The sequence below is a fragment of the Myotis yumanensis genome, unplaced genomic scaffold, assembly GCF_028538775.1.
Source record: "Myotis yumanensis isolate MYYU_CA2020_CCGP unplaced genomic scaffold, mMyoYum1.0.hap1 SCAF_4, whole genome shotgun sequence".
In the NCBI taxonomy this organism is placed as follows: Eukaryota; Metazoa; Chordata; class Mammalia; order Chiroptera; family Vespertilionidae; genus Myotis; species Myotis yumanensis.
In genome coordinates this window covers 65,871,174-65,899,129 of record NW_027223755.1, presented here as the reverse complement: position 1 = coordinate 65,899,129, position 27,956 = coordinate 65,871,174, and the positions used below count along the sequence as shown (strand labels likewise).

Sequence of the window (27,956 nt, the reverse complement as noted above, 5' to 3'; positions counted from 1 at the left end):
CGCTGCGTGAAGAGGCTGCGGTCCCCGCCCAGCCCGAGCTGAGATGCCTGTGCTCTGTTTCAGCGAGCAGTGCATAGAAGCCTACGAACTCCTGCTGGCGCTGGCCGAGAGCGAGCAGAGCCTCATCCTGGGCCAGTTCCGGGCGGCAGGCGTGGGGTCCTCCCCTGGTGAGTGTGGCCCAGCCTGTCCCTCTCCCTCATCCCCCCCACCCCCCCCCCCCCCCGCCGCCTCTTCTGCCCCACCGCCCCCCTCTCGGCTGCTGGCATTGGAACAAACCCCCCCCACACACACACACGATGTGAAATTCGCTTGTCAAGTGTGTTTTTCGTTTTTTCCCTCATGACTGAGTCGATTGTTTATGTTGAATGCAGCAAGAACTGGAGTGGAAACAGAATTACAGACAAGTTAAAACAAACAAGCCCTCTTAGGAAACACATTCTCCGGGCTGACAGTAGGACCAGATGGAGCGGGAGGCCCAGGTTCGCGATGAAAGGGCCCAGCTTCTCCACAGCTTCTCTGTGGTGCTGGTCGCTGAGGGCCCTTCGCTGCCCACGCTGCCTTTGCCCATCGCGCAGCTGTGTTGGCTGTGCTCTTTCTCCGGGTTTGTTCCTCTGGGGAGTCTGCAGCACGCGTTCCCTCCACCTGTCTCCAGGTGTCTGTGAGCACAGCGGATGTGGTTCCCCACCCTGTTCTCGCCACCCACAGAACGCTGACTCCCGGCCCTGCCCCGAGGTGGAGCACAGGTGGATGCCCACCTCCCCTCCTGCCCCAGGGGGCCTGGGTCCTGTCGTCCTGATTGGCCCCTCCAGGCCTTCACTGCGCCCACTTCTGTCCTCCATTTTGAGTCACTAGAACAGTGGTTCTAAACCTTGGCTGCACATTAGAATCACCTGGGAATCTTTTTAAAATCCTGATTTCTGGGCCTCATCCTCCGGAAATGCTGTTTCTTTGTTATGGGGTGGGGCCACAACATTAGTAACAAAGAAACAGCATTTCCGGAGGATGAGGCCCAGAAATCAGGATTTTAAAAAGATTCCCAGGTGATTCTAATGTGCAGCCAAGGTTGAGAACCACTGCACTAGAAGGAGTATTAATTGAAAAAGACAAGCGTGGCATCCTCATTAGCAGCATCGGCTGAAACCTCACCTGACTGCGGCCTCGTCCTTGTAATAAGGTGAGGCGCCTGCAGTAGAACTGGTGCGTGGGAAGCAGGAGAGATCGGGAAAGGGGTTCCCTCTGCAGCACCGAGGCTGGGGCCCACACTTTATAGCAGCAGCAGCTTCAGAGAAGTAACAGGAAGTGAACAGAAAGCTGAAGTGACCGGGTCACCAGCGATGGGCGGTGTGGGCAGACCCAGAGTCCCCGGACGGGGAGCCAGGAGCTGTGAGCCCTTCGGGGCTTGTCCTTCCAGGACACGCCTTGCCAAGGTCACCCTCGGGCACCTCTGGAATGAGTGTCCCCGTCCTGCCAGGTCCCCGGTGGCTGGGGCATAGCTTTTGCACAGAACACCCACATAGTTTTCCTCCTTCCGTTTTGACATGGGCAGGAACCTGAATCCGCCTGAAGGAAAGGAAGTTTCCTGGGTATTAATTTCCTGCTTCACGTTACCCAGCACGGTGGCAGGCCTCTGTCTGCACAGGCGACCATCCTCCACTCCTCTCTCTGGTGTTGTTGTTTTTTTAATAGTATTACCATCTCAGCCCAGAAGTAGAAACTCTGCCAGCATTTCCATTAGAAACCTCATTTTTCAGGGTCTTTTAACTGAGCCATAAAACTTTATTCCTCATATTAAACAGATCCTAAAATGATCTTGGCCTGCTGTCAAGTTTTTTTTTTTTTTAATATATGTATTAAGAAAACTGATCAATTACTAGTAAAGGGGAAAAATCAATCATCCTATTTCCAGTTTGTGTCGGAGGAATGTTTTAAACCGTTTTGTCCCTGAACGGTGCCTGTTATTAGGCTTGCATCGGCTCTCCACAGTTACTTGGTAGGGGCTGGAAACCTGTTATTTGTGGGAAGAAGAAAGGCACAAAGGCGGTCAGAAATGGCCCGAGGGAGGCCCGGGCACCGTACCCTGCGGACACGCGTGCCCGCGTTTGCTCCCCACTCTCCATGAGGCTGAGTCCGCTCCTTCCTAGCGGTCCCCCTTCCGTCTCTGTCCATCCTGCCGGCAGTGGCAGTGGGCCTGTCATCCTGCCCTAACGAGCCATGTACCTGCTCAGCAAACAGGACTAGTGAGTGACATTTCCCCAAAGTGTCCATTACTGTGGGGTTTTCTTTGTTTCTTGTTGATGGCGCAGGCACTCAGTACATTCATTCTACATGATTTAGACGAGTGGGTTTCAAACTGTCTAAAGGTGGAGGAGTTTCCTTGGGCCTCGGCCGTGGGCTGAGAGGGTGGGGCAGCTGAATGCATGACCCCACCCCTGCCCACTCCAGCCAGATCCACATTTACTATTTTTGTATCTTGAGCTTTGGCATAAAATTTTGATTGAAAATATTGGGAAGACCTTGGATTTAGGCTGTAGAGATAGCAAACTGGTAACTTGTTTGACCAGAACATTTGTTTGTTTGTTTTTTTTGTTGTTAATCCTCACCCAAGAATATTTTTCCATTGATTTTTAGAGAGTGGAAGGCAGGAGGGTAGAGATAGAGATAGATAGATAGATAGATAGATAGAGAAAGAGAGAAAGAGAGAGAGAAACATCGATATGACAAAGACACATCTATTGATTGCCTCCCGCATGTGCCCCAACCAGGGCTGGGGATCGAACCTGCAATCCAGGTATGTACCCTTGTCTGGGAATCAAACCCAAGACCCTTCAGTGAGTTGGCTGATTCTCTAACCACTGACCCATACCGGCCAGGGCAGGACAGGTTTTGTGGTTGTTGTTTTAAAATGTTTTTATTGATTTCAGAGAGAGGAAGGGAGAAGAAAAGAGGGACAGAAACATCAGTGATGAGAGAATCATTGATCAGCTGCTTCCTACACATCCCTATTGGGGATTGAGCCTGAAACCCAGGCATGTGTCCTGACCAGGAATTGAACTGTGACTTCTTGGTTCATGGGTCAGTGCTCAACCACTGAGCCACACCAGCCATGTTTTTCCATTGATTTTTAGAAAGAGTGGAAAGGAGGAGGAGAGACAGATAGGGAAACATCAATGTGAGAAAGACACATCGATTGGTTACCTCCCACACACGCCCTGACCAGGGCAGGGGGTTGAATTGAGCGTGCAACCAAGGTACGTGCCTTTGACTGGAATTGAACCCAGGACCTTGTGTCTGTGAGCTGACGCTCTATCCTGAGCCAAACCGGCTAGGGCAACAGTACAGTTTTATCCTGGGCAGGGAATTCACTGGCTCCGTGCTGGTGGCCTCCACTCCTGACCTCTTGCTGCAGCCAGTTGCCTGGCTTCTGAAGGCATTTGAGCTGCCACTGACCGTGACGAAGCTGAGAGGGAGGTCAGGGGTAACACCAGTGCAGAAAGTGCTGATCTCAAGTCCTCACTTTGACCATTAGGTTTGTCACCATTGCGTACTCGAAGCTCTAACCAAAACTGTATGCTCCAGAGATATGACAGAGTTTTTCCTCTGGTTCTCCCTGCCCTCGTTCACAGGGAAGTGCCAAAACAGGGGAAATGGCCCAGCAGCGGACTTGTGGCTGGGTGGGAGGAGAAGCCGGGAGCCTGGGTAATTAGAAAATCATAGCTGTCAGAGCTGGAAGCAGACCTCAGAGTGGCCAGCCCTTCATTTGTTGATGAGGACAGTGGAGCCCGGAGCAGAGGGATGCCTTCCTAAGCCCAGCTCCTGAGTGACAGAGCCAGGTCCAGGCAGGGCCGCCACTGCTGGTTGCTCCCCACCCTGCCTCTCGGCCCTGAGTAAAGAGGGCTGATCCCCCAGCCTCGTTCCCAGGCTTGTCGTGCCTAGGCCTGTGCTGACTAATCCATGGGCTTCTCTCAGGAGACCAGTCGGGGGATGAGAACATCACTCAGATGCTGAAGCGAGCCCACGACTGCAGGAAGACGGCCGAGAACGCGGCCAAGGCCCTGCTCATGAAGCTGGACGGCAGCTGCGGGGGTGCCTTCGCCGTGGCCGGCTGCAGCGTGCAGCCCTGGGAGAGCCTGTCCTCCAACAGCCACACCAGGTAACTGGGCTTCTGTGAGGTGGACATGTGTCCACGTGTCATCTGCTCACTGGGCGTGGCACACAGAGGCCAGACTCGTGGCGGGAGGGGGGTGGGTGAGGGCAGATTCTCTCCTGGCCTGCAGCCTGCTCCCTCCAAGGGGGAGTCAGAGTGGGAGGGTTAGGAAGGGCCTTCTCATTTGTGGGAACTGCAGCCCAGAGAGAAGGTGATTTGTTCAAAAAAGTGGTAGGGATGGCACCCGCCCCGGCCTTCCTGTCAGGGCTCTTTCTCCTGTTTTGTTTTGTTTTTCTGTTTTCCGTTTCTTTATAGTGATTGATTTCCCAGGAGCATTTGGGTCAGCTATTTGTTGCAAATAAACCCTAATCACCTGAGGCCCAGACCCCTGCACCGTTTCTAGGCCCTGTCCTCTCCCTTCCTCCTGAGTCTCTGTCCTCTGTGAGCTCCTCCCGGGAAATAGCGGCCTCCTGGCCTCACCTCTTGTCTCAGGGGTGACGCCATCTTCATAGCACGCCCTTAACAGATGCTCGATCATGAGCCTGAGTTCAGGTCTGTGCATCTAGAAAACTGAAGTGAGTACTTGAAAAAGATGAGGAGGACCGCAGTGAAGACCTGCCATGCATAACCTGCTAGAGCTTTCGGATTCTTCTGGATGAGGGGTAGGGGCGTCCATGAAACTTCTGAATGAAACCTTTTCTAGTGATCTGCTCTTTGCTTGCCACCGAAGCCCTGAAAACATGAATGCCTTCCCTTTCCATACCAGCTCTCAGTCTAGGAAGTACTTTGTTAGGAATTCCTACATGATAATTAAATCTTAAAAGACAAGAGGGGTAACGTACCCCCATTTTCACAGGTGAAAAAACCTGGGCTTAGAGACATGTAAGTGACTTGCCCATATAAGGTCACAGGGCTGATAGACCAGAGGGGAATCAGCGCTCAAACCAGGACTTCAGCACCAAGCGTATCATTGTTCCCACTCTACCAGGTTGGACCTCATGACATTAAAACATAGTGTTGTCCTGCCGGCGAGGCTCAGTGATTGAGCATCGACCTATGAACCAGGAGGTCACAGTTCGATTCCCGATCAGGACACGTGCCCAGGTTGTGGGCTCAATCCCTGGGCCGGGGGGAGGAGGGGTGCAGGAGGCAGCAAATCAATGATTCTCCCTCATCATTGGTGTTTCTGACTCTCTCCCTTTCCCTTCCTCTCTGAAATCAATAAAAATATATTTTTAAACACACACACACAGCCCTAACCGATTTGGCTCAGTGGATAGAGCATCGGCCTGTGGACTAAAAGGTCCCAGGTTCGATTCCAATCAAGGGCATGTACCTTGGTTGCAGGCACATCCCTAGTAGGAGGTGTGCAGGAGGCAGCTGATAAATGTTTCTCTCTCATTGATGTTTCTAACTCTCTCTCTCCCTTCCTCTGTAAAAAATCAGATATATATATCACACACACACACACAAAAAAACAAACAAACCAGTGTGTACTTGCAGATTAAGTGACTAGAACCACATAAGGATAGATTGACTCTCAAGAGCTGAAGGAGAAATACTGATGTCTCCTTGGTGCCTGAGAGCAATTCACTGTTTCCGTCTCTCTTTCCCATGGCAGGACACAGTCATCTGCCCAGGTGCATCCATTTACCTGTCCTGGCCCCGGTGCCTCAGGAAAGGGGACATCCCCGACGAGGCACTTGGCCAGGTGCCCACAGACACAAGAGACTCATTTTCTCTCAACTCCACCAACAATTGTCTTATTCAGTGAAGCACAGATTATAATTTATTTTTTTCTAAAAACCAGATTCTTCTGTCTGAACTTGGAAAGCAGATGATCTTCTTAATGGCTTTTCCAGATGTGTGCAATCCATAATTTCCGTGTTCATTTAGAATAGAATGTCGTTCTCATCTTGTCAGTGATCTTGCTGTTGAATTAGTGAGCATAAGAATTGGGTTGACAGGAAATGCGTGCTATTCCAGTAGCTTATAAAGCGAGTGCTACAGATTTTTGCTCACACTTCCCAAACCCAAAAATAATTTCGTTGTTTTAATCCAAATCAGAGACAAATTTGGAGTCAGGAATGGGAAGTCTCACCATTCATTTAGTGGAAATCCTGGCTTTGAAAATTTGTTAGAAATACTGGGGCATAGATGAGCCTTGATTCTGAGCCAATTTTCATAAAGACACTTACTTTCAGATCACACATCTCAGCAGGTCAGGACCCACTCAGCACACAGCCCCTTTTCAGGGTGAGCTCACTGAAGAATGGCCCTCACACTAGTTTCAGTCACCAGTGGGTCTTCCCATCAAAGGACAGAGGACTTCAGCTCAGATTTCACTCCGTTCTTCCTAAAAGTTCACTTTCCCACACCCACCCAAATCAGAGCAGCTCAGAGTGGATACAGAAGAACCACACACAGGGCTGTCATGTGCACCCACATTCTCAGGTCATGACACAGCTAGACTACTTTATGCTGAACATGGGCTCAAGCCACCAAGCCCTTCCATCTAATAATTCGTTTTGTTTGTAAATCTTGCCGTTCTAGTTCAGACATCCTCCCATGTCCAGTTTATGGAAGAAAGAAAGAAAATGGGCTTTCTGGGTTGGGGCTTTATGTGGCTCCGTTCATCCCCATTCCCCCACCGTAACCACTGGCGTAGAGAAATCCAATCAGAGTATCCATCCGCTGCTCCTCAGGGTCTCAGGAAAGAAATGCTGAGTGCCAGGCCCCGGTGCCTTGCCTGGCAGCACACGGACAGCTCCTGATGGCAAGAGGGCCATGGTTTTGGAAAGGAGCAGAAGAGTAGCGACCAGCAAGGAGAATAAAACGTGGTAACTCCCGACCAGCATGGCTCAGTGGTTGAGCGTTGACATTCAAACCAGGAGGTCATGGTTTGATTCCCAGTTGGGGCATATGCCCAGGTTTGCGGGCTCAATCCCCAGTAGGGGGTGTGCAGGAGGCAACTGATCAATGATTCTCATCATTGATGCTTCTCTCTCTCTCCCTCTTCCTTCCTGAAATCAATACATATACATATATATATATATATATATATATATATATATATATATTTATATTTAAATACATATTGATTTAAAGCGGCAGCTAGCCCATCAGTTGACTGTTGGCAGGAACCCAGGGACACTGCTATTTTACTCTTGAAAAGAGCCCTGGCCTCATCCGAAGGTGTAATCATCTTAATGGACAGTAACTAGGTAATGTTGGTTGCCTGGAGCACTTTGTCAACATTATCACAGCAGAGAGGCAAATGGACTAAGCTGTTGGAAATGGGAATTCTTAAACCCTCCCTTTCTGTCAAGCGTCACAATTTCAGTTCATTTGGTAGAAGCACAGTCATCTATCTCAATCTACAAAAGGACGTGTGCCTAAGACAGAATAAGCCCAGCAAGTCTCTTGCCGAGACTAGAATTGAGTCCCTTTTGTCCCCTATCAGGTGGTGACCATGGTGTGAGAATGGGGATTGCAGCCTTGTGGTGAGCCCTGGGCACTGCCAGGGAGCCAGGATGCCGCCTGGCTGACCACACTGGGCAAATCCCAAAACTGGAATGGAGGCCAGTGGAGCTCAGGATGCCCAGCCCTCGCCCTCTAAGCTCGTCTTGATTAAGATAAAGGCTCTTTGGGGACAGGAATCATGGCCACTGAAAGGATGAAGGGACTGAAACAGCCACCCGGTTAGGACAGGCCCGTGCCACCATCAGCAGCAAGCTGCAGGGAGTAAGAGTCAGATCAGACCCGGCTGCTGTAACCATCACCTTCTGTGTCTCTGAAAAACATCCAAGTCTCAGAAGAGTTCATTGGAAGCCGTGGAGTTCACACTTGCAGGTGTTTGGAAATCCTAAGTCCTGCTCAGAGCCATTCCCCACCACGCCTGCGTGATGCTCGGGCCTCCTGCTCAGACACCTAATCACTTATCTGTTAGGTCCTATGAAAACTAGGCAGAAACCTGAAATCTTTTTTCTTTTTCTTTAAGACCTAACTTCCTGATTTCAAAAGAATTAAATGCTCATTGTAAAAAATAAAACCAGGCATTACATAAAATTCTCCATGCTAGGACCCTCACTGGAAAGGATACTGCAGACAGTTTGGGGTATATGCCCACAGATTGTCCGTTTTTTTATTAATGAAGACTCTTGGTTGCCAGTGACAGAAAGGACTGAAATAGCTTGAACAAAAGGGGATCTTGCTGGAAGGATATCGGATCTCCACACAGGAGCCGCATCCCGGGGTGAAGGCAGAGAGACCCTGAGCACAGCCAGGCCAGCCCACACCCAGCCTGCCTGGCCCCCTCGCCCCCTGCTGCGGGCAGGCTCCCCAGATAGCAGGAAACCAGCACACCGCCTGCCTTTGTGCACCAGGCTGACTGGTTTCACTGGTGTGAAAGTAAGAAAATCCTGGGAGGGACAGCTTACCCAGCTGGACTTAAGGGCCTCCCCCGGTCACCTGTGGCCACGGTTCCCACAGGAGCCACGTGGATGGAGAAGAGAAGGGATAGGTCCAGAAAGAAGAGAGAAGGTATGCACTCAGCAGACCAAAACATGGCATCTTTAACAATGTGACACTCACCTCATTTTCAGCCTGATGAGGGTCCTGTCACGTGGACTCCCTTGAAACTTGCTTTTTCCCCTTCACATTATGTTTTTACACATCTTTCCACAAGCCCTTTGTCAGCCGCTGCAGTTTTCCTTTGGGTGGCAGTCACCGTGTATTTAAACAGCCTCCTCCCGGTGCACAGCCGTATCCGGTTTTTCACTGATGGGACACTGCTGCCGCCACCATCCTTGTCCTTCGGCCTGCCCCTCTAGTGCTGTTGCTGTGGGACCAGGTCTAAGAAGCAGAATGTGCTGGCTCAAAAATGATTGACATTACAAATGGCCAATAGCCCTGTGTGCATGGTCAGTTACTCTGCAGCCAGGGCCTGGGAGGGCCTGTCCCCCACATCCTGCCTAAGACTGGGGCCCATACATTTCTTTTCAATTGGGCTAATCTGTAGGCAAAACAATACCCTTGATATTTTAATTTTTATTAATTATTAGTGATTTGAAAATCGTTTGTAATGTTTCATTTCCCTAATGCCAGGGACATTGTTAGCAACAGTATAGCTGTCAGGACACACGGTGTCTATCCCGGTGTGTTCCCAGGGACCGAACCGGGAATAGGGCTTCTGTTTCACAGATGCCTGGTTTCCAACACCATTATAATGGCATCTTTAAAAACGGCTGCAAAAATACAGACTCTGTCTCCTCAGTGTCTCAGTTTCTCCTTTCAACTCCCACTGTTTCTCCTTCCTGGCACCCGGCGGTTTTTGAGGACTTTGGTTATCTGGCAGCAGATTTTCCCACGCCTGTATTTTGTTCTATAATTTTCCCTCATTTAACCTCCACTTCTCTTCCTGGAGAGTTCTGATAACCATTCGAGGTCATTAGAGACCTCAGAAGTTTGGATGGTGTTTAGTGCTTTTAGTCCTTCGTGACCAAGAATTGTCACGAGAGAGGGATAGAGAGACAGAGAGGCAGCCTTCTTCTCGGAGGACCAGAGCCACTTAGGAGTGGCTGAGTGGCCAAGCGTCACGTGGGCCAGCCCCTCCCTCCTTATACAGTCTAAGTGTTTAGCAAAACAGAAGGCCAGTCTCATGGCACTTTCCTTCTGAAAACAAGCTGCTCCTCACTGGGGGCCAGTAATACAAAAAAACTTCAGGAAAAATACATCCCTGGTTTTCAAGGCAAAGGGAACACCCTTCTAGCTTTTTCCCAAGACAAGCTGAGGAAGCTCCAAAAAAAATGATTTTTCTTCTTAAAAGCAGGCAAGGGAGTTGTCTTGAGCACAAGGATGAGATATGGTGGAGAAGGGCAGAGAGGATCATTAAAATCAACGGGCTCGAACCCACCTGCACCCAAGTCCTGCTTGGCCAGGCAGGCAGAGGGCGGGTGTCCCGGGCCTGGGCAGTGCAGGCTTCCCCGGCTGCAGGCACCTGGGTGCAGTGCCCGACACAGAGCAAAGCCAGCGTGAGAGGGCTCAAGCAGAGCATCATGGAAAAGGCACCCCATGTGATCTGGCCCAGTCCTCGCAAAACCAGAGCAAAACACAACACTGTGCAGCTCCCCATCCTGCAGTGGGCTGGGTCTTCGTCTGCAGCCCTTTCCACAGTCCCTCTCGGAGATCACGCACCGCCTCCCACCCTGCAAAGTGATTTATTCACTCTTGACTACTGAGATCATCCAGTGTTTCAGGCGGAGAGTTAATGGATGACTTAACCCTTGCCCAGCGCCGGCAGCGAGCCCTCGGGAGACCGCAGCGCCTTTGTCTGCAGGAGGCCAGAGAAAAGGCCAGTGGCTTCCCTCCTACCATCATCATGATCATATTCCGCAGTGGAACATTAAGGTCACAAAGCAGGATTGTAATTAACCTCGCCTGGTCTGCTCCCCGCTGGTGTCCTGGAAGGGAGAGAGGGGAGCTGGAGGGGTGCGGGGCCGGGGCACTTATCTTGAAATTCAACTTTCCCCTGGTAAAAGCATTGTAAAGCTCTGAGCTTCTGACGGGGGTAGGATCTGTGCAAGAGCTCTTCTGTTCTTTTCTCCTTTCCTTCCTCTCTGAACTCTAAACCCTTAGCAGAGATGGTAAAACAAAAGCCCTACCCTCTCCCCCGCCAACACGCGCCCCCCTCCCCGCCCGCCCCCCCCCCCCCCCCCCCCGCTGGGGATCAAGCCCCAGGACCCAGAGGGTTCCAGGCCACCCTAAAGCCTGCCAGCCTCTGGCCACCCTCACTCCTGTCCACCCTCGCTCCTGTCCACCCTCGCTCCTTGTCCACCCTCCCTCCTGTCCCCAGGTGGGTCTTGGTGGTTTCTCAAATCAGGTCAAGCACTTGCCACCTTGCTCTCCCTCAGATGGGTTTTCTGGGTAACCTGGCAGGTGTCCGACATCCCTAGTGGAAGTTCCTGGGTCTAGTGTTGGCGCCGGGGTTGGGGGGGGCTGTCCCTCCCCCAGAACAACTGCTCTGTGACAGCACTCGCTGGCTCTGCCTGCTTCAGGGCCCATGTCCCCTTTCCACAAGCAGGTGACAGAGGTATTCTGAGGATCCCCACTTCACCACAACCCAGAAAGCTTGGTGATTTACTCTGGGCCATGAAGCTGGGGAGTGGCGGAGGAAGTGCATTTACTCAGGTCTGTCTGGTGTCAGAGACCTGCTTGGAATCACTGGCACCCACCACAGCAGCCCAAGAGGGTAGTGGCCTCTCCCTAGAGAATTGGGGAGGGTCCCATTACCTCACAAGCTACAGTGCCGATGCCCACTTATCCTTCGGGGTAGACCAGTTGTTTCTGGTGTTCATGAGCTCCCTGTCTGAGGAGGAAAGAGTTCTCTGACTTGAAAACCACCCCAAGCCCTAAAATGTTCTCTTCCTCTCGTGCACGACCAGCTTGATAACGTGTCTCATGTGAGAGTGGACCAGCCCTGGGTCACACCTAGGTTATGGGAACGTTACATCTGCTGAGTTAGGGGCCTCGTCACACCTGTTCTAGTGTAAGTTGAGGAGGATGGGCCTGAGCTCAGGGCAGCCAACAGCCTGTGGATGTCACTCCTTGCTCCGGGCACAGCTTCTCGCAGCAGGATTCTTGGGAGGACAGGGGTGTGGAATGAGAAGGCTGTGGCCGGAGTCCAGTCCCACCAGTTTCCAGCCTTTAGACCAGACAAGCCATTTAATGACTCTGAGCCTATTTCCAAATCTGTAATGACAGAGATGACAATGCCTAACTGGCCTGTTTTCATGGGAGCTCGGGGTGCCTCTTTGCTCTCCTGACATCTTTCCAAAGCCAGTTCCATGAGGGCCACAGCAAGCATGGGCAGGTCCAGTGCAGGTCCCGGGAAAGGGCGGTAGGTCCACACCAGCTCAGATGCCCAAGGCCTGGCTGGGTGGAGTGGGCCTCATTCTGAGCCATTGGAGCTGCCTGCCTGCTGCTGGCAAAGGCCAGACCCTCCTGAGGGCCATAGCCTCGGTTTTCCCAAAGCGCTCAGCCTCATGTCTGCAGCCCCTGCCCGGTCACCATGCAGTGTAGTGGCCAAGGGCCCTCTGGACCAGTCTGAGTCCCTGTGGTGGACATTATACTCAGTCATTATTCTGGAGGGATGCTGGGGAGGCCTGGGAGCACGCCGCTTTCTCTGTTGTTGTGGCAATATTACACACACTGTGGTTTCCATGGTACAAACCTTCGCTCTTCACTGTTGCTCCTCCTACGTCTCACCCCGAGGGGACTGCTGTCAGCAGTCAGGGACATGTGTGCACATACATGTATGTACACATACACACACAATCTATGAATCATGCCATAGGTATTCTGTTTTTCAACTTGCTTTGTTCCCTTAACACATTGGTCAGCAAACTCACTAGTCAACAGAGCCAAATATCAACAGTACAGCGATTGAAATTTCTTTTGAGAGCCAAATTTTTTAAACTTAAACTATATAGGTAGGTACATTGTTATTAACTTAATTAGGATACTCCAAAGGCTTAGGAAGAGCCACACTCAAGGGGCCAAAGAGCCGCATGTGGCTCGCGAGCCTCAGTTTGCTGACCACGGGCCTTAACATATTCCTTTTTTAAGTCCTGTCTACATATACACCTATATTTATGACTCACGTGTGATTTTCACCCTATTTCCTCACTTAAAACATCTCCACCATTGTCGTAATTACTACTCTAATGTCTACATAATTTCCCCTTTTTTTGCTGTGTACTGACTCACTAAATCCTCTATTCCATGAAACACCTTTGTGTGTATCTCATTGCTTTTGTGGAATTACTTCCTTAGGATTCACTCCTAGGGCCCGCACTATTGTGCTAAAGGGTATAAATATTTCTGTTATTTTTTACATTCATTTCCTAAAAGGTGGTATCAATTTACTATGCCATGAAGAATGCCTTTTTCTCCCTGGCCTGCCATCTAAATACTGTTGGAGAGACGGGGTGTGGAGAAGAGCGAGGAGAAAGGACCTGGTAGCGGTGACTTGGAAATGTGATGGCTTCTCCTTGTCTGTCTTCTCAGCACGACCAGCTCCACGGCCAGCAGCTGCGACACGGAGTTCACGAAGGAGGACGAGCAGAGGCTGAAGGACTACATCCAGCAGCTCAAGAACGACAGGGCGGCGGTCAAGCTGACCATGCTGGAGCTGGAGAGCATCCACATCGACCCTCTCAGCTATGATGTCAAGCCCCGGGGAGACAGCCAGCGGCTGGACCTCGAGAATGCAGTGCTGATGCAGGAGCTGATGGCCATGAAGGTATGGGGGTGGGGGGCGCGTTCGAGAACTCTGTTCCCATTTACTCCACTGTCATCGGGAGGAGGAGAGAAAGGCCCCTGAGACAGGGCAGCTGATGATGAGAAGTCAGCCCTTTTCTGCTCAGAAGCCTCTCCCCAGGGGAACCCCAGCGCCTCGTTGTAGATGCGGACAGACAGTTCCAGTCAGGGGCTTCCTTGGGCCGGGGGTGTTCCTGAAGGGGTGAGCTGGCCTCCTCGTTCCCCAGGAGAAGCCACCTCAGACCTCTGCAGCTGGAGCAGCCTCTGAGGCCAGCGAGCAGGGCAAGGCGGAGGGCAGAATTTGGACGAGAGCCGTTTCCTGACACCCTTGTCCCTTGGGTGCCGCGTGGACCCTGCTTGGATCACAGCACCCGCCGGCGCGGTTTGCTAGGGCTGCCCAGTTAGTGTTTCCTGGTAGATCTCCGGCGGTGCATCCTGGCTGCGGCGGCGTCTCTGGGGCAGGGGGTGCTTTCCGGGACAGCCGGTGCCTCCCACCGGGAAGTGTTAGTTAAGCGGCCGCCCTTCAGCAGTGCACATTTGCTCGTTTCCAGCCAGGATTGCCAAGCACAAGGCCTTCACCCGCTACGTGCTTTCTCAGGAGGCAGCTCTGGTACGATAAAGATTAAATCTGGGATGTGTTCCCAGTTCTTGGCACGGAGCTTGGAATTTCCTGAGTGACAGGAGGGTCTTGGTCAAGTCATGAGGCGACGTGGAAGGACCCCGATAGCTTCAGGACGGAGGTGGTCACCATACGGACCACGCACATGATGAGAGGGTTGACACTTTCAGCCTCTTGACCTCCAGGGAGGGGAGGAGGGCTGGAGATTGTATGCCATTGTGTGGCCAATGGTTTAGTCAACCAGATCATGACATCCCGATGAGAACACTGCTACTTGAAAAATAAAATGTGGACACATCATGGAAATTTTCTAGAAGAGCAGAAATTATAGGAAGCTTGGAGAGAAGCGCCCCATCAGACCCTGATGGGGACAGTTGTTGCCAGCGTCTGGCCCAGCCCCCAGCATCAAGTCGGCGCCCCTCCCCAAGTGTCCCAGGGTATGTGCGAGGACTCGCTCACCGTCCCAGCTCTGTGACAGAAGATAAGGTTGCATTTCCCCATTTCGTTCCAGACTCGCTGCTGAGAAGCTCGAGTTTCCTGGGGGTTTTACTTCTTGTGTATGATCTTTCATGAACACCTTTTCAATTCCAGTGATTCGCTCGGCCCCTTTTCAGATCCACTCCTCTTTCTTTAAATATCCTATCCTCATTACAATTCCTCTTCCTTTATCTCTTTGTTCTAAATATTTATTTTCTAGTTTTTCACTTGTTATTTCTGGTTCTCACAAATGCTGCTTCTGCTTTAACCCGACTCACTTCCACTTTCTCTCTGTGTTTGGGGGAGAATGTTCTCACGTTCATCTTTGGTGAAGCTGTGTCTGCCGTGGGTCCTCGGGCCCCGGGGGGTAAGTGTCCTGGCTGGTGGTTCTGCGCTTAGATGTGTTGGGACCTGAGGGCACAAGAGATTTAGGTTCCTTTTGTTACAGTTTCGGCTTAGGATTCCTGTTCCACGTCCACGCATGGCCCAGTGGTGGTTCTGATTCCTCAGAGGCTTCTCTTTCTCTCCCACCCGGAGCCAGAGCAGCGGCCAGTTCTCCTGCCGCATCTCTGGAAAGGAAACTTCCTCGTCTCTGATTCTAGGCCACCCTCTGAGTCCTGGCACATCGGGTCTCAGTCCTGGCTCTGCCCTGCCCTCGAGTGGGTGCTACAAGCCCAGGTCCCGGGCCTCCATCTGGGCTGAGCCTCCGTTGCCAGCACAGCGGCCGCCTTGCCTTTTCCCACAGGCGTTTCCTCTCCCATCGCCAGCACCCACCTTTCCTTCTTCCAAGCTTGCCTTCACATTTGTGCTGGATCTGACTGTCCACATTAGCTCAGTGTGCAGAGTTCCCAGGACCTTCAGAATCCTGTGCTTTTGGCAAAAGATCAGAAGGGCTCAGTGTATGAAAACCCTCCATTCTGGTTTTATGTCTCATCTTCAGGAAAGGTTTGGCATCTCCTCTTGGGTAGTCGCTGAGCACATTGCCTTCTCCGTGTCTAATGGCCCCCAGTCCTGAGTGTTATAAGCTGTGATGGGTGCCCGCTAGGTTTTCCCCCGGGGCTGGCGCATCCAGGGCAGCTCACCAGGCGTGAGGCTTGTCACCTCAGGTGAGGGTGACTCCGGGGTGACTCGAGTCAGTGACCGTGGCGAATCCCTGTCAAGGCAGTGACTCAGCATTGGGAAGACTCCCCTTAAGTAAGGTCATGGAGGCAGCTGGGGAGCCTGGTGGTCATGTGATGGTGGGCACGGGCTAGAGCTTGGTGGCTAGGAGCCTGGGTTCTGAGCAGATGGCCTGGCTTCACACGCTGGCCCACAGTTCACCCAGTGGGTGGACTTCCCTCTGCGTGCCTCATTGTTCCATCCATAAATGGAGAGACTCATAATTCCCACCTGAGCTTGGAAGGATTAAATGACTTACTTTGTGTGAACATCTAAACGGTGTTGCGTGCTCACCAAGTACGGGTGATTATCATTGTTATCAGGCTCTTGGTCCCAGCATGGCACTGTCCCATTTTGGAGTCACACTTATTCTCCACAGAAACCTCTATTCTAGGTTCTCTAAGATACTTTGAGACGTTACTCATCAGTAAGTCACCTACGAAGGACTCTGTTTCTGTTGCTTTCATTTGGGGGCGATATCATTGCCGGGGGCGCTTCCTTCCTGTCTGACTCAGGTACAGGGCACCAAGGTTGCCATCAGGGGTGAACAAATATGTGGGTTGGTGCCTTGGAAAATGGCAAAGCAGACCCTACCTTGTGTGTAACCTCTCTGACCGATGGTGCTTAGTCTCCGCACACTGGAAGACTGGGTCCCACTCAGGCAGCGGAGCCCTTTGCAGGGGACAGGGACGGCAGCTGTTAGAAAGTTTCTCCTCATGGTGACCAGAATCTGCTTGCCTGGATCTTCTGTTCACTCATCTCAATTCTGGTCCATAGGGGACAGCGCGGGATTGTCTACAGGGCAGTCCTTCACGTGCCCTGGGACAGCTGTCATTCTCCTCCCCGCCCTTGTCCCCAGTGCAAGGGAATAGCTACCGCGTCCTTGCTTATAGCCGCAGACCCTCTCACTTGCCTGCCTTCCCCCGCTCTGTGTCCATCTGTAGGAGGAGATGGCTGAGCTGAAGGCCCAGCTCTACCTGCTGGAGAAGGAGAAGAAGGCCCTGGAGCTGAAGCTGAGCACCCGGGAGGCCCAGGAGCAGGCCTACCTGGTGCACATCGAGCACCTGAAGTCCGAGGTGGAGGAGCACAAGGAGCAGCGCATGCGGTCCCTCAGCTCCACCAGCAGCGGCGGCAAAGACAAGCCTGGCAAGGTAGGGCCAGAGGGGCTCAGGACCCCCACGGCTCGGGCCTCACTTCCTGCCCCCTTCCCACCACTCACTGCCATGTGGGCAGGGCCCTGGGCCTCACTTTCCTTACTGGCATAGGACCTGCAAGCCCTTCTAGTTACCTAGCAAATGCTGGCTCCTCCTGCCCTCGGTTTGTTTCAGGCCCAAGACTCGTGGGCATATGGGACTGCTGGTCTAAGGAGCGGTGGCTTCTCACAGCCCGCATGTTGGGCGGGGAGCGGTCGTGCCCCTGGGACAGAAGCCACTTGCTGATGCCATGTGGCAGTGAACTGTCACCCCCTAAACAGCTAAGACTTTGAAGCCTGCTGCCCAACGCGCCACAGCTGCACTCTGCTCTCCTCTCCCTCCTCAGGAGCCAGGGCGTCCGTAACGTGGCTCCAGCGGGGCCAGCTCTCCCGGGACCCCAGCTGCCTCAGTCAGTTATCCGTTCATTTGACAAATTGTGACTTGGTCCTGGCCAGGCGCTGGGGGCAATTCCAGGTTTATACTCGAGCGGGGGACACTGTGGACCAAATAGAGGATCCTAGCACAGTGACAAAATGCCCCAGTGGGAGGATCGCTCCCACGTGTGCTGGGAGGCCGCAGCCGGGACCAGTTTCCTGAGCTGAAACCCTGTGGAGAGTGGGATGAAGAGGGTTGAGTGAGAAAGCAAGTCCACTCCAGGCGATGGAGTGCCTGGAGGGAAGAGGGATGGACACGTTGGCTGCAGACCCAGCTGCTGTGCTCTCCCAGGACAGTGAGGAATCGCTGGAGGGTTTGCCCCGGGGGTGACACAGCGTGGGCTTTGGGAAGGTCACCTGGCTTGCGAGTGCACCATGCAGCTTCTGCCCCTGTGGGCAGGGCCTGCGCAGTGCTGTTTTATGGAGTAGGCCCGGCTCGGGGAGCTGGTTTCCTGTTCCATGCCTACCCCGTGAAACTCTCTGTGCAACCTGCTTATTAGCAGTCACCTGGGGACAGAGCCCAAGAGACAGAGCCCCAGTGTGTGAGCTCTCGGGGTGTGGTAGGAACGGCTCTCGGGGGTCCTGCCAGAAGCCCACAGAGCCTTTTCCCCTCCTTCCTGGTATTTATTTTGACTGAGGGAAGCACTGTTTTGTGGAATGGCTTCAAAGTACAGAAGTCTCTTTGATGGAAAAGGCCAGATGATTTTTTTTTTTTTTTTAATATTAGAGTAAGGAGCATTATAAAAGTATCTTGGGTTGTTCAGGTAATGAAACTAGAATAAGCTGATTCTCTTGTCCTTCAAATGTTGGAACCATTTACAGTTTCAATAAAATCTCCCTTCTGGGCTATTCATTTTCCTTATTTGTTGGTAGATGAAGCAGACTGTCCAGAGCCAGGATTGGAGAACTGTAAGGAGTCAGAGTCAATCCTTTAGGGCAGTGGTCGGCAAACTCATTAGCCAACAGAGCCAAATATCAACAGTACAACGATTGAAATTTCTTTTGAGAGCTAAATTTTTTAAACTTAAACTATATAGGTAGGTACATTGTTATTAACTTAATTAGGGTACTCCTACGCTGGCCTTTGCTAAAAACGTCCTCAATCTGATTCTACACATCACAAAATATTTTCTCAATCTTTTTGCATGATTTTAAAAATAGAAAACAATTCTTAGCCTCTGGGCCTTATAAAAACAGGTGGCAAGACAGATCTGGGCCCAGGACATCCACTCTTGCTCTATAGATAGGTTCCCTGTTGTAAGACTTCCCCCAGACAGCAGGCTGGAACTAAGTCTCACCCAAGTTAGGGCATTAGGTCTTTGCACTTCTTGTCTCCCTGCAACAGATACTACCGCGCATGTTCAGGGAGAGGCATGGGCGAGACAAAGCTGTTCCTGTCTTTAGGAGTCTTAGGAAATGTTCACATCAACGGGAGTTGACATACAAAAAGGGAGGCTGCTGCAATCTCCCAGCGTCCATGGCCGGGGGGGAGGGGCGGAGGCTGGGTCTGCAGGACTGCGAGAGGGAGGGAGAGCCATGCAGGTGGATGGCTAGACAGAGGGAGGGGACCCCCTGGGCGTGGTGGCGTTTCTATATCCAGGGCTGAGGGAGACACAGAGCCCTCCCGTCGTCTGGATTTCCAGCATCAAATTTGCACTTCTGTGCAGCTCTCATCCCAGCACCATGTAACTGTTTACATCAGGTAAACGAACACCTACAGCGATCACAGGTGTTTTCTTCGCCAGCCTGGGGTGCTGTAGGTGCTCAGTAAAGGTCTGTTGAGCAAACCGTCAGATGAGCACCCTCCTCAGCCATTGTCCTGTGCAGCGTGGCTGCGGCTCTGTTAGAGCCTGCGGACGGGTGTGATGCTGTTGGAGGAATAGTGTGACTCTGTAGGATGTGGGAGTTCATTTGGTTTGGAGATGCCAGTGTCCCGATCAGATCTATCACATGGGAGGGGGCACTCCTGCTTTCCTCCTTCTTTCTGGGTTTCCTAGGGATTACACTGACCTCGCTAAAGCTCCTAACGGTGGAGAAGACTGGTTCCCTCCCCAGGAGAAGTGGGTCTGGGGGAGGATTCTCACCTGCTATTCCCCACTTGTCTCCATGAGTACGAGAGGCTGGCTCAGTGGTGAAGAGCCGTGATCGGTGGCAGCCCCCGACCTGGGTTGGGATCCTCATTTCTCCCCGTCTTGGCTGGAGACTTGGGGCAGTGTGGCCTCGGCCTTCATTTCTTCCTGGGTAGCATGGGGATCATGATAGCACCCACCTCAGAGTATCACCATGATGATTAAGTGAGAGGATATGTGTGTGGCCACTTAGACCAGTGCCCGGCTCCCAGGGAGCGCTCGGAGCCCACAGGGAGTGGTCGGCACCCACGGCCAGCCTGCGGAGGTCGGAGGTCACGGCCACCTAGAGCGGAATTGTCACTTCCCATTGGCTCCAGGTCTAACAGGCATGTGCTTGCTGTTCTCAGGAGTGTGCTGACGCTGCCTCCCCAGCTCTCTCACTGGCCGAACTCAGGACCACGTACAGCGACAGTGAGCTGGCTGCAGAGTTCACCAGTGCCATCCGTCGGTAAGCACCCTTCCCAGGACCCCAACAACCACTGATTCTGGGAGCGAAGCTTTACTCCTTCTCTTGCTGCTCAGGCCAGCATCCAGGATCAGGAAGGCAGAGCTTCAGCTATATCACCGTGGGGTTTGGCTCACAAGTTGAGTTTCCTTTCAGTAATGAAGCCTGTTGTCTCTTTAGTGACGGGTCCTCCCTCTGTCCGGTCCTTGCTGGTGAGACGTGGAGAGCCATGTGGGCACCAGACCTTTCAGAGGGGGAGTGACGGGCGAGGGTGTAGGTGTCACCTGCAAATGGAGAATGTCCCTTTCACTGCTTCTTTGTTGTGTTGTTGCCTTGGCTGGAACCTTCGTGACGGTGTTCAGTGGTGACGATGGAAACGGGCATCTTGGCCCTGTTTGCAGCTTCGGTGGGAATGCTGCCTCCGCATCGCCGCTCCTTCCCGCCAGAGGCCCTGTTAGTTCAGCTCTGGGCATTTTGGGGATGATCTCTGTTATCTCTCTAGTGCTGAGCTGTCCTCTTGAGGAGAGTTATTATGCAGATCTAAAAGGCTACTTTGCCTGCTGTATTGACAGTTTCCTCACATCACATTCTCCTTAGAGTTGAGTTTGATGACTCTCTCTTGGGGTTGGTTCACAAGCTCACGTTCTCAGGGCCCCTAGCAGCTCCTTAGGCGGCATCTCTGACCCTGGCCCCTCCCGTCCCGCTGCCAGCACCTGAGGCTACAGCCCACGCGGCCCACCTTCCCTTGCAGTCTGCGCTGTGGTTTCCTTTTTCCAGAAGAATGAACATCTTCCTTGCCTTTTCTATGATTGCTTGTCATCTCTGGTATAGAAAGAACACTCCTTTCTGACATGTTCAGGGACTTTTTAAAAACACATTTCCCATCCTTTCTGGGGTTTGGGATGAGAGGGAAGGAAGGCTACAGGGCACAGCCTGCTGTCCTGACCCAGCCGGGCAGTTTAGTTTACAGCATGGCCTCCAGGCCGACAGTGGGCGGCAGGAAGGCTGCCTCGTGGGAACTTCATTACCCCCGACTCCCTGTGCCTTTCGTCTTTCCTTCCAACTTGCACTCGCCCTGGTTTTACGCTGCCAGTGCCTCTGTGGTTTGATTGTAACTGCTTGGGTTGAGGTGGGAGAGAAGCATCCTGGGAGAACTCTCAGCGATTCGACAGCTTCCTGTGCCAGCAGCATGGGGGCAGACCCACTGCCTCTTCCCACTGGGGGCCTGTGCGTATGGTGTCCGTCCGCTAAGCCCCTTCATTTTTTAAATTTCCCAAACCTCAGAGGCGTTTGTGGGCACAGGAGGATGCAGGTTCTGCTGACTCCATACAGAGATCCCATGTACTCAGTCGGCACAGTGGGTTTCCAATAACCAGCCTTACGTTGGTTAGCATGGACTTCTTCTCATCAGACCCAGATAGATGGAGCTAGGACAGAACCCACAGGGCCACAGGAAAAAGAGGTCATGTGATTATATGGTAAATAGAGCTCAAAAACGGGAATAATCATTTCATGGGTTTATATAACGCAGACACCTGAGGGCTAAGGCTTGGGGATGTTTTTATTGTTAAAAATCAAGTGGAAACTAACACCTTCTTTGAAGTAATTAAACCACTGAGCTAGTGGCTGAAGTCAGTTGAGGGAAACTTCCCAACATTTTCAGAAACATTTCTCGCTTAAAAAAGGAATCTGTGGGTCCAGGCATCCAGATTCAAGACATATCATGCCGTGTTTGAGCATGTTATATGATTCCACTTATTTGTATCTTCCTCTTGACATTTTTTCCAAAATATTAAATAATAGATTACAATGGATAATTTGGAGGAAATGACAAGGTGCTATGATGTTACAACTCTGAGACATTTGCTTAGGTGGGTGGGCCTCTCGGAGATGACCTTTAAGCTGAGATGAGGAAGAAACGTAGCTGAATGGAGGAAACACATTCCACGCAGAGGGAAAGAACTCAGTGTGTTAAGAATTGATGGCATTCCGGCATGCAAGGGCGAGAGGGTGCCAAAACCTGGGTAGGCAGGAGGCAGGTCATGTAGGGCCTTATAGGTGAAAGTAAGACCACAGACTTCATTCCAGCTGCAGGCAGAAGGCACTGAAGGGCAGTTGTCATATTAAAAAGTTCTTCTGGGTGCTCAGTGAAAACCAGACTAGCATGCAAAGAGGCAACGAGAAACTATTAGGAGGCTCTGTGGTCACTCAGGGGAGAAATGATGGCCCCTGAGTGGCTGTAGCATAAGTGGAGTTTTGGTAAGTGGGGTTTGCTATTGAATGGATGAGGAGGTCCAGGGCAAGGGAGGAGCAACGGCTGACTCAACAGGTGTAGCAAGTGGGCGAATGGTGTTGCCATTTGCTAACAAGGGAGTCAGAGTGATTTGGGAGAACATCTCAGAATCCCACCTTAGATGTGTTAAATTGAAGATGCCTGTGAAGCAGAGATGTCAAATAGACAAGTCCAGAGGCCAAGGAGAGGCCAGAGATAAAGATTTAGGAGTTTTTAGAAAAATAAGTGGGAATGGGGAGAAGAAACAGTAAGCTACAAAATATGGTCCAAGCCCAGGTCTTCCATACGCTGAGTATTTAGGGTTGGAGCAGAGAGCGAGGAGTCAGTGCAGGAGCCTGGGGAACAGCAGTGACACAGGAAACCCAGGCACTCCAGAGGAAAGCCATGCTCGGGGAGAGGAGACGGCCCGACGGGGAGTTCAGGACAGTGGAAACTTTGGATGTAGCAGCGCCGAGATCGTTGGTCACCTCATGAGCAGTTTCAGTGGAGACAGAGCCAGGCAGGGTTAACAGGTACAAGGAAGTGAGGAAGAGGAACTGCACATGCAGACAATCCTCTCAGTGACTAATTCCGTGTAATGAACAATTGCTAAGAAGTTCCAGGCCTGTGGCTGCATGGCTGTGACTCCCTGCGGTCTGGTCTGATTACAGCAACTCTGAGAGGTTCCTGGTGGCTGCCGAGCCGCTCACTACCTCATCAAGCCCGGGCTCTGGCCCTGGTGACTCCCCCAGCTGCTCATTTGGACTTTGTGATTAAAGGAGTGCAGCTGGCCTTTTATTTCAGGGAGAGTGCCACCTCCTCCCCGATTGCTCGGAGAGCTCCGCTCCAGGCTCCCCAGGCACAATGACCAGCATGGCCGGCCGCAGAGGTCTGTGTGGCCCGGTGTCCTGCCCAGCTCACTTTACTGGCAAGTCACCTGGTTTTTCTCATCACGTGCAGGCTCCCACCAGGAGTCTGCCTCACCTCCCCTGTGTATACGCCACTGCCTAAAATCGTGTTTCACTTAGAAAGAAAGAAAAGCACCTCCCTGTCTGTGTGGTTAGAGTAAAATTCATAGGACCTTTTGTGACCAGAAATAACCTTCATTTTTGGTGGAGCGGGATCACCTGTACCTGAAATCATGTGCGTGCTGGTGATGTGGGTGTGCCTGGTCATAGTGTGGTCCAGGGCTGTCTTTGTACTTGGTGATACAGGCGTGTATCTTGCGTGCCTGCACTACTGGGAGTAAAGAAGCAGGGAGGTGAGGATGGGATCACACAGTTCTGGGCATTCGAGAAAACGGTTTATGAATGTGTTACTATCGAGGGAGCAGATGGAGCATGTGTGTTTAATTTTTACTTTCTCATCTTTGTGGAGCCTGTGGAAGTGCTCTTTGGGGGCTTCTTACCTTATCTGGACATACTCAACAGATTCTTCCTTAGCTGAAGGCCAAGCAGATTTGAACTAGAAACCGGACAGAACTGGACATGAATGGTTGAGGTTCCAAAGCGACGTAGGACTAGCAGGCTTCTGGCTCCTACCCAGGTTGTCCTTTGAGAATCCGAGGAAGGCTGTACTTCATACTGTAGAAAGTGTGCCCGTGCGCGTAATCATGCCCATAGACGGAGTTCCAAGACCACATGCAGCTCATCCACAGACCCATCCAGTTTCCCAAACTTGCCTGATAATAAGAATCATCAAGGGCACTTCTTAAACTGCAATTCCTAGACCTCAGCCCAAACCTACTGCATCGGAATCCAGGGACGCGCCCAGTACTGTGACTGTAAACAGTGCTCTGGAGCTAGTAAAACACTCCAAGCCACATGTGTCATTGTAAGTTTTCCAATGGCCACACTTAGAACTGCAAGGAAATGGTGACGTTAACTTTAATAACAGCCCAATATATCCAAAATATTACCATTTCAACATGTAATCAGTATTTTTTAAATTATTGCAATATTTTAGTCTTTTCTTTTTCTGTATTAAATCTTCAAATCCCGGTGTGGATTTTGTACTTTCAGCACATCCATTTTGGACCCACCACATTTCTAGTGCTCAAATGCCCACCCCTACTGTGGGTCTAGAGCTGTTCTGTCTCAGTAGTTTAGTGTTTGTTTCAGTCCAAATGAGCAACAATGGGGACAGGACTTTGACTGCAGGCTCCTGCCTCACTCAAAGGAAAACAGATAAAGTAGCCCGCATTTGAGGTTTAAATGTGAGGGTCAGCCTGCCTTTGTATCTTTAGAGGCCCCGTGCACAAAATTCATGCATGGCGGCGGGGGGGGGGGGGGGGGGGCGGCCCTCAGCCTGGCCTGTGCCCCTCGCACAATCTGGGACCCCTCTGATAGGGTCCCTAGGCCTAGCTGGTGATCAGGGCCTATCGGGGCTTTCCTTCACACACACACAGCCTGCAGCTGGCCCCGCCCCCCACACTGAGACTGCTTGCCATCTGTGCGGTGCTCCCCCCCTCCCTCCCCGTCACCAGTCGCCTCCCTCTGTGAGCGACAGGCATGGGGTGCGATCATTTGGCTAGCCTGGGCCTCCCTCTGCAGGGCAATCGTGGGGTGATGGCAGGGCCCCCGACCAATCGCATCACACCCGCCTTGGCTGGCCTGGTGCCAGTGCATGTCATAGCGTGGTTGTCTGGAAGGTCGTCCGGACCATCCTTCTGCTGTTCGGTCGTTCGGTAATTTGCATATTACGCTTTATTATAGCTAACTGGCATCCTAATTCTGTCCCATAGTTCATAGGAGCAGTTCCCTCCCATCCCTGAGGCCTAGGGAGTTCTTATAGAGGCAGTTCTCAGCTCCCAGCAATGGCTCCCCTCCGCCACCCTACCTGGGGTTGGGCAGCATCTGTGAGGGCCTCTTGGGCCTCCCCGAGTTCTGGGCCTCCCTAAGTTCTGGTGTTTCAGCGGCCTGGGTACTAGGGAAGGAAGCCCTGTTTTGTTGGGGAGCTGGGGGTCCCATATTCTCCCTGTATGCAGGGTAGGGCAGGGATATGGATGTCACCAAGGAAGGGAGGGTGAGGGAGGGGGGGTAGAGAATAATGGTATTGCTCTGAGCAGATTTTCTTGTGAATTTATTGAGTTCATGGGGACATTTTTAATTCTTGTCATAATTTTGTTCCATTTGCACTATTAATCAACTTTAGAATGGAAAGGAATCAAAACAGTAACAAAATGCAGGAGAAATAACCCTTCCCTGTTTTTTTAAATTATTTTAATTACTTTAGCCAGAGGGAAGGGGGGAAATCTTTCATGTTCTTCTAACCTTCCTCAGCCCTGCGGGAAGGCTAAGGAGAATGGTTAGGGAAGGAAGGAGGGAGGGAGACATCCTCCCTAGACACCTGTCACCCTTCTGGTAGGAAACAGTGCCACTCTCAGACTCCTGTAGGAATTGCAACCCAATATCCTGGTAGCTGCCAGGGCCCGAGAAACCTGCCTTCCCCGGCAGGTGGGACCCACTTTGCTGCAAGGCTCTGTGGGGGTCCTTGGTGGGAGGGAGGCCTCCCTGGAGAATGATGAGGGGCTGGTGGCCTGGCTTCACTTTGAAAGATCTTTCCCCTTCAACCTCACTCACAAAGCAGGCCAGGGGTTTTGTGTTGCAATTCCTCTATTAAATGTTTGGGAAGCTTGACTGGCACTGATAGTAGCTGGAGGCAGAAACGTAAGATTAGAGCACCACTGAACCATCTCCTGGGTCCTCCTGCCCAGGTCACCTCCCTGCCCCTCCTACAGGAAGCATAGAGCTCACATACTTGACAAAAGCCTGACTTATAAAAATGTCAAGCAATGCAAAAGTGAGTGGACAATGAAAGCTTTCTGTCATCCCTCTTCTATGCATTAACCTTTGCTGAGTGTTGTTTAGCCTTCTGATCTATTATTAGTACATCAGATTTTTAGTGTTTTTGCAAAAATGGCATCCAATAGAACTCTTCCTTTTTACTTGACAATTTATCAGACACCATGCTAATGCGTTTCGATCTGCACTTTTTTAGGTTGCAGAGTGGTACAGACATACCCTAACCTGGCTGCCTGTCCACCCTCCCCCCAAAAGCTATTATAGCCAACTAGAGGCCCGGTGCATGAATTCGTGCACCAGTGGGGTCCCTTGGCCTGGCCTGCGGGATGGGGCCGAAATCGGCTCACCAACATCCCTTGAGGGGTCCCAGATTGCAAAAGGGCACAGGTCAGGCCGAGGGACCCCACCAGTGCACGATCAGGGCCAGGGAGAGACGGGGGAGGTTGGCCAGCCAGGGAGGGACTGTGGGAGGGCTCAGTCCCAATCAGCAGGACCCCAGTAGCAAGCTCACCTACCAGTTGGAGCATCTGCCCCCTGGTCAGTGCACGTCATAGTGTGCGGTTGAACAGCCTTAGCATATCATGCTTTGATTGGTTGAATGGCCGACCGGACAATTAGCATATTAGGCTTTTATTATATAGGATGCTTAAGTGAATGCAACTATGATCTCGTGTCTTTCAGCACCTATATTACCTCTGTTAAGAAAAATTCCTAGAAATCAAGTTGCTTAGCCAAGGGATGTGTTCATTTTTCATTGTTAGATACTGCCAAGTTGCCTTCCAAAATGATCATGCTAATTCACGTTCCTCACACTCACAGTGATCTTTCTAGGACTTTCTTCCATAAATTCTGGTTTCTTAGTTTGCTCCAGGGAACCAATACCTTCAGTGAGTTGTTCTGAAGAGGTTTTAACCATTGTCACTGAGAAGCTACCCACCTTCCCCTATCTCTCCCCACCCCCCCACCCCCATGGTGCTCACCACTGGGGACACATGGGGAACCAAAACAAGTAAGATCCTTGCAACCCCAGAGCCTGCATGCCAGTGGGGAACCTGTGAAGCTCAAATGCATAAACCAAGTCATGGTATGGTGTGACTCGTGACACCATGCAATGACACTGAGTGATAGAGGCAGTTAACTTAGGTTAAGTCAGTTAACTTAGGAGACAGGGGAGTCAAATGAAAGTGCAAATATAATCTAAATACTTTCAAGGGAAACAAGGACCTTTGAAATGAGAGTAATATTAATTCTCCACCTTTTTGTTTTGCAAGGTAGGATCATGTTGATTTCAATGAGTCGGGATTTGTCCATGGCAGGCTGCCCAGAGCAGAGGTTTCTGTTCTTGAATCTGAAAGGTTCAGGATACGCTTAGGACACTTGGAAAAGAAGGGTGTGGAGACTGAGACAGGGAACTTCTAGATTAGCTCAGTTTCTCCACCTGGAAGGGCCTTATCATTAAAGGAAGCAGGCTCAAACCGGCCTTCAGGAGTACAGTGAGGTGTTCTGGCTGCACTGAGGGGAAAGGGAACTCTTCCACCCTCTAGTACTATCTTCCTTTTTGTACCACCTCTTGACTTGGCAGGCTAAACACTTCCAGGGTAGTAGCCACCTCCATCATCTCAAGTTACTCTTGGCATGCTCTCTCCTTGACAGAGAAAAGAAATTAAAGTCCAGAGTTCAAGAGTTGGTGAGTGCCTTGGAAAGACTCACCAAGAGCAGTGAAATCCGCCACCAGCAATCAGCGGAGTTCGTGAATGACCTGAAGAGAGCCAACAGGTAAACCCCCTCGCTTGTGAACTCACACCAGGGAGGATGTTTCCGTAATTACTGGGAGCCACACTTGAGAATGGCAAGTCCTTGCCTGCCCTTCTTAGAGCCTGGTCTTCCCTATGGCACAGTGTACCACTGCCCACAGAAACCTGAGAAATGCTGGGTAAAGTCAAGGCCTTAAGCCAAGAGTGTTT

At 51.6% G+C, this 27,956-nt stretch overlaps 1 protein-coding gene across 2 annotated transcripts in view; it reads left to right on the top strand.

Annotated features, from left to right (window-relative positions):
* Nucleotides 1–27,956, top strand: part of MCC (MCC regulator of WNT signaling pathway) — a 299,306-nt gene that overhangs the window by 265,100 nt on the left and 6,250 nt on the right. For both annotated transcript variants that reach the window (XM_070412466.1, XM_070412467.1), the window contains 6 exons: nucleotides 64–167; nucleotides 3,967–4,150; nucleotides 13,211–13,445; nucleotides 16,661–16,867; nucleotides 19,820–19,920; nucleotides 27,646–27,768. In XM_070412466.1, the coding sequence (XP_070268567.1) occupies nucleotides 64–167; nucleotides 3,967–4,150; nucleotides 13,211–13,445; nucleotides 16,661–16,867; nucleotides 19,820–19,920; nucleotides 27,646–27,768 (954 nt within the window). The remainder of the gene's footprint in view (nucleotides 1–63; nucleotides 168–3,966; nucleotides 4,151–13,210; nucleotides 13,446–16,660; nucleotides 16,868–19,819; nucleotides 19,921–27,645; nucleotides 27,769–27,956) is intronic.